Here is a 6,288-nt window from a genome sequence, read left to right as displayed (position 1 = left end):
TAACAGCATAAGAAAGATCAGGCCGAGTGATGGTGAGATACTGAAGAGCACCAACAAGAGAATATTAGAGAGTGACATCCGGAAAACAATCACCTGTGGAAATAAAGTCTCGTGTGGCGCAAGAGGCGTTGAAATGGGCTTTGAGTCAAGCAATCCCGCTCGTTCAAGAATATCATGTGCATATTTAGATTGAGAATAAACCAGTTTCCATGTGAACAACTTCAAGACCCAAAAAATAATTAAGATCACCAGGATCTTTAATTGAGAATTGCTTATCAAAATTAGTGATAAAGGATTTGATAGCATGCTCCTGATTACCCGTTAAAATCAGATCATCAACATAAACAAAGAGATACAGGAGACACGATCCTCAGCTATAGATGAACAAAGATGGATCTGCCCGACTACAAGTAAAACCATCATTAATTAGATAATTACTTAGTCGTTGAAACCATACACGAGGGGCATTTTTAAGTCCATAAAGCGCCTTTTTGAGTTGACAAACATAACCCAAAAACTGAGCATGAGCGAAACCTAGAGGTTGCTCCATATAGAGCGTCCCATGTAGATGCCCGTGTAGGAAGGCATTTTTAACATCCAACTGATGGAGCTTCCGTTGATTGATAACAACTAGAGATAGAACTGTACGAACAGTGGAAAATTTTACAACATGACTAAACGTGTGAGAAAAATCAAGACCCGGTACCCGAGTGAACCGTTGTGCAACTAAACGAGCTTTGAAACGATCTATTGTACCATCTGAATTATATTTGGTGCGAAAAACCCATTTGGAACCAACAACATTTGCTTCCTTAGGACGAGGAACTAAAGTCCAAGTATCATGATGATGAAGTGCCGTCATTTCATCATGCATGGCGCCATCCATTAAGGATGTTTGGCTGCCGATTTAAACCCTTTCAGATCTTTAGAGGAGAAAAGAGCAAAGTGCAACGGGTTAGAGTCCAAGAAAGCAAAATCAGCAATATTATTTGGTTTGAAAATACCAGATTTAGCGCGGGTCTTCATGGGATGAACAGATGATGTGGATGGAGTTGGGGTACATGTTTGTGGTGGCGGCTTGAAAGATTGTGTTGAAGCAGTGGCGGGTGTAGGTGAGTGGGCCAGTGAAGGTGAATGGGTTGGTGGAGCATCTGGGGATGGTTGAGAAGAAGTATGAGTTGGAGTATCATGGGCCGGTTGGCTAGGGGTGATGAGTGAAGCATTATGGGTCTGCTGGGTAGAGGAAGTTGCTTGGATAATTGCAAGTTGAATGCAAGAGGTACATGGAGTAGTGGGCTGCAAAGTATGTGTAGGTGAGGCTGGATTAGAGGAAGTATTTGGAGAGGGTGGAACATGTGACTGGGAATTATGCAATTCATTTACAAAGCTTGTTAAAAGCAAGTTGTTGATAGTAGACGAAGTAGACAACCCGGCAAAAGGATAAACGTCCTCATTGAAACGAGCATGTCGTGTAACATAAATTCGAGATATGAGAGTATCTAAACATTAATATCCTTTATGTTGAAAGGAATAACCAATAAAGACACATGGAAGACTCCTAGGCGACAACTTATTTGCGGCCTAATCCCGAAGATACGGGAAAACTTAGACAACCAATTGCTCGAAAATTATAATAATTAGGTTGGCAAGAATACATGAGATCAAAAGGTGATTTGCCATTCAATACTTGACTCAGCAAACGGTTAATAATGTAAGTGGCTGAAGTAAAAGCATGAACCCAATAGTTGGCAGGAACATGTGAATTGAAAAGCATTGCTAGCCCGGTTTCAACCACATGACGATGTTTTCGTTCAGCTCGTCCATTCTGTTGAGGCGTATATGGGCAAGAGATACGGTGAAAGGTGTCGTTAGCTTCAAAGATGCCACGAACAGTATTATTAATAAATTCTTTGCCATCATCACTTTGAAATAGTTTTACCTTTCTTTCAAATTGTGTTTGAACAAACTATAAGAAAGCTGTTAATACCGAAGCAAAGCCTGACTTTGTCTTAAACGGATAAATCCAAGTAAAGCGGGAATAGTCATCAATAAATACCACATAATAAGTATAATTCCCAACAGATAAAAGTGGTACGGGTCCCCACAAATCACAATGGATTAAATCTAATGGATATGAAGCATAGTTATCATTAATTTCAAACGGTAAATGTTGTCCCTTTGCCATTTGACAAAAAGAGCAAACTATAGGTTTTGACAAAACAGAAGTTACTGATAAACAACCCAATATATGCAAAAAGAAATAGTATCAAATGCCTCATGGCCTAAACAATTATGCTAAGTTTCAAAAGAAGCTTTCGTGGAGGAAACCGCCATTAAAGCTTGATGTCCATCTTGAAGCACATATAATCCATTCTCGCACTTAGCTAGAGCCCGACCTGTTTTGTGATCCTGAATAGTAAAAAAAGGTTGAGATAACAAAACATCAACAGGGTTGTCCATTGTAAGTTTTGTGATCATGTGTAAAGCTGTAGCAAGGGGAAGAGAAACATCAGAAAAAGTAGAGGAGGGGAAGTAAAGGATCAAGAGATAGAGAGGGGAATAACCGGTCGATACCACCCAATAAAACAATATTACAATAATGATACATCAAGAAAATATAATTACAAAACAATACAATAAGTTTTATTTTACTTTTAACAGTTGTTCATGTGGTGTTGAAGCTGAACCGTGGAGGGTTGCATGCAGGGGCGGAACTACGCCTTCACCACAGGGGTCGTCGTACAAAAAATATAGTAGTGTTAATTATACGAGAAAAGCCTGATCAACCCCTATAAAATTTTGACACCGACCCCTGTAAAATTTTGAGAAAAGAAGAATGAATAAAGATATAACGAAGAAGAAGCAATATTGCCTAAGAAAATTCCAGCGAGTGGGAGTTGCAATGGGAAGTTTTGGGGGAGACAAGTTATGTATGCACACTTTTCAATATGCCTTCTTTTTTGTTTTTCTATATCAATAATATATAAATTATCTGAATAAAGTTAAAAGTAATTTTTTGAATTAATTATTTTTGTTTACATACTCAACTATCATTTCCTTTTCTTTTTTTTTATAATAAATCAGTTAAACAAAAACGGATTACGCATATTTTTAAAATATTATAATAAATAAAGTTTATATATAAGTTAAAACTTCCTGGCTAAATAGTTGTTTTATATTAAAAAATATATAAAATAACGTATCGGCCCATAAGAATCGAAACTTTGTTTTTAGTAGAATTGAGTTTACTATCCAAAATGGGGTTGCGGCGCGGCTTGTTGCCCGCTTACCTGCCACTTCATTGTAAATCGTTTGGATATTTCTATGATATTTAAGGATTAACCATTTTATAATGTAAAAAACAAATAAATAAATAAAATATATAACAATATAAAGTTTAATTATATTTTATCGTATATGTAAGTCGGTGCGCGTTGCATCGACGCAAGGCCTTGTGCCACAATGTTCTCTCTTATTGACGTAATTTTGTTTTGAATTTATAATTTATCTTTTTTTTAATATGAAACGGCCCGCCCTGAAGGTACCGATTTTTTCAATATTCAATGATAGACAGCCAACCTGTAAAATATCCGACCCCTGTAAAATATTTTTCTGGATCCGTCACTGGTTGCAGGAGTGTTCGTGTGACGGCTGTTTATGGTGGTGGTGCTGCTGTCGTGAGGATGAGGCTAGCTGCCGGAGATGGCAGAGGTCGTTTGGTAGAGTGGTGCTTGGTGGTACTTATTGAGGTGGTTTAGGGGACCGCTGCAACAAGGAAGAGAAGGAGATCGAGAGTTTGGGTGTTTATTAAAATCAGTATTTTGTGATTGTTGATTGATCCTTGAGTTATAAGAATCAATGGAGTGAACTTTTGAGTGTAAAAATGGTTTATTGCAAACGAACTACATGGAGAGACATCAGATTGATGTTGTGGTTGGAATGGGTTTCTAAATATTAGAAATAAAGTGATAATTAGAAATAAAGTGTGAATTATGACAAAGTTTAATTTTTCAACAAATAAAGGGTGAATTGCTTATTGTCAGTAGATAAACAAAGAGGAGAGAGAGACAGTGACGGATTTAGAATTTTTTTTTATCTGGTTCGCTATTTTAAGATGCTCTAAATATATAAGAACGCGTATAAAAAAATTGGGTCGGGTTGACGATTCGGATTGGTTTAACGGTTCGGGTCAAGTAAGATTAATCATATAATAAAAAACGATATAATAACTAAAAAACATCATCATTAGAAACTAAAAAAACACGGGACTTAAAAACGATAATCTTTCGAAAAAAAAAAAAAACTAACCTTATAGTTGTTCTTTACGAGTTTTCATCTTTTGAAAGCGTTGCATTACATCTTCGATCGAAACTTGTAGTAAAAACTCTCTTTCAATGTAGCAAATGCAAGAATCATTCATGTACCCGTCACCCATCCTATTACGTAGTTCCGTCTTCACATGCTTCATTGAAGAAAAACTTCTTTCAACACTAGCCGTTGCAACCGGTAGAACTAGTGACAATTTTATTAAACGATAAACCAACGGATAATCATTGTGTTTTCTTGTTTCCACCATCATTTTTGCAAGATCACTTACCCCTTTAAGATTGTCAAACCTCGAATCTTCTTTCACATTAGCAATGTAGTGGCCAAGTTCAAACATGAGTTTGTCTCTTTCATCAAAACTAAAATCATACGGATACATCTCGGCCAACTTTAGCAAGTTTAGCTTATGAAAGGCGCGAAAATCACGACACGGGCTCAAAGAACTCATAAACGTAAGCAAATCCGTGGTTACCTCATTAAAACGATTTCCAAGCTCTTGAATTTGCATATCGAGAACCGTATTGAAATTATTAACCACATAATGGTGACGATTAGTGATGTTTGTTTTTCTTCTTCGGTTTTTTGGGTCAACATACTCATCTTCCATGTTAACAACTTCAATCTCATATTTGTCACAAAAAGATGTAACATCTTTTAAAAGAGAGTCAAAACCTTCAAGTCGATAGTTTTCAAGAGCTTTTTTGGTTGATCTAACCAGCTCAACTGCATTCATGATGTCTTGATCCTTTCTCTGAAGAGCTTGAGACAATGTGTTTGCAGCGCAGCGGGTCTTATGTAAGGTTTTGCAGTGCATTTAAGGTGCTCGACAAAAGTTCCCAATGGTGGATCTCTTGTTTATATTTTGTTTTGAGTTTTAATAGCACCTTCTTCTTTCTTTCTCTACGCAGAAGCGGTAGAGGTGAAGCAGGGAGGGAAATTGGGGGTGTTTAGGGTTTTTAAGAAAGGTGTATAAAGGTAATAGAGCACAAAAGAAAAAGGCAAAAAAAAATAAGGTTGTGTGAGACTCGAACCCGGGTCTGCACTCAAACACAATGCACGCCTTGCCACTAAGCCAGTATATGTTTTATGTATATATTTGAAACAAATTATATATATGGTTCAGCCCAGAAAACACATGGTTCGCTAAAAAAGTCGCTATTAAATGCTCCACTACGGTTCGAAAAACACCTGGTTCGCTTGACCCGGTACTCATGTGTATAAATCCGTCCCTGGAGAGAGAACTGATTTTTGATATCTTGGAATATACAAGTAAAGATTTTGTTTCACCATCATAAATTTGTTGTAGGGATTTAGATGGTTTAGATCAACCAGGTTAGTAATTTAGTATTAAGTTAGATGCATGAAAGATAAACTAGACGGTTAAGTAATGTTACTTAGACGTTTATCGTAGTAATTAGATGTATTAAAGATAAACTAGACGGTTAAGTAATGTTACTTAGACGTTTATCATAGCATTAAATGTTCGTGTGTTTATGTACCTAAAATATAATGCAGAGTAGGAGTTTTAAAGTAATTATTAAAAACCCATAATTTCTTTCATATTTTAGTGTCCGTATTTTTTATAAAAAAGTATAATTGTATAACACATAATTCAACTTCCTGGTTGGTTTAAATATATTTCCAAGTCATTAATTAATAATATAATCAACGTTCGTATTGTTTAGTTTTATCTGGTGTGCGATCCAATAATCCCTATAATTACCTAATGAATGTTGTATGCAAGAATAACAAGTGAAGAATAAATGACGACCCATTTAATAAAATAATATTAGTTTAACGCAAGTATTCTTAATTAAGCTTTAAAGTTGTACGGACGTTAACCAAGTGTGAGGGGTGTCACACATTTGATTAAAGTCTTATTCAAATTACATATAAGTCTTATTCTCATTTTAATATAAACCCTAAATCTTAAATCCTTAAAATGTGAATGTGAATTCCAAC

At 36.0% G+C, this 6,288-nt stretch overlaps 1 protein-coding gene across 1 annotated transcript; it reads right to left on the bottom strand.

The window, feature by feature from the left end:
• Positions 1 to 4,309: 4,309 nt before the first annotated feature.
• LOC143574591 (uncharacterized) lies at positions 4,310 to 5,140 on the bottom strand. The gene has a single exon (XM_077059178.1). The coding sequence runs from the start codon at positions 5,138 to 5,140 to the stop codon at positions 4,310 to 4,312; it is 831 nt and encodes a 276-aa protein (XP_076915293.1).
• Positions 5,141 to 6,288: the final 1,148 nt, after the last annotated feature.

The sequence above is a fragment of the Bidens hawaiensis genome, unplaced genomic scaffold (assembly GCF_021521415.1).
Source record: "Bidens hawaiensis isolate Kalapana, Puna unplaced genomic scaffold, B.hawaiensis_p1.1 tig00027061_1, whole genome shotgun sequence".
NCBI classification, from domain to species: domain Eukaryota; kingdom Viridiplantae; phylum Streptophyta; class Magnoliopsida; order Asterales; family Asteraceae; genus Bidens; species Bidens hawaiensis.
Note: the sequence above shows the minus strand (reverse complement) of the source record. Positions and strands in the feature narration are given on the sequence as shown.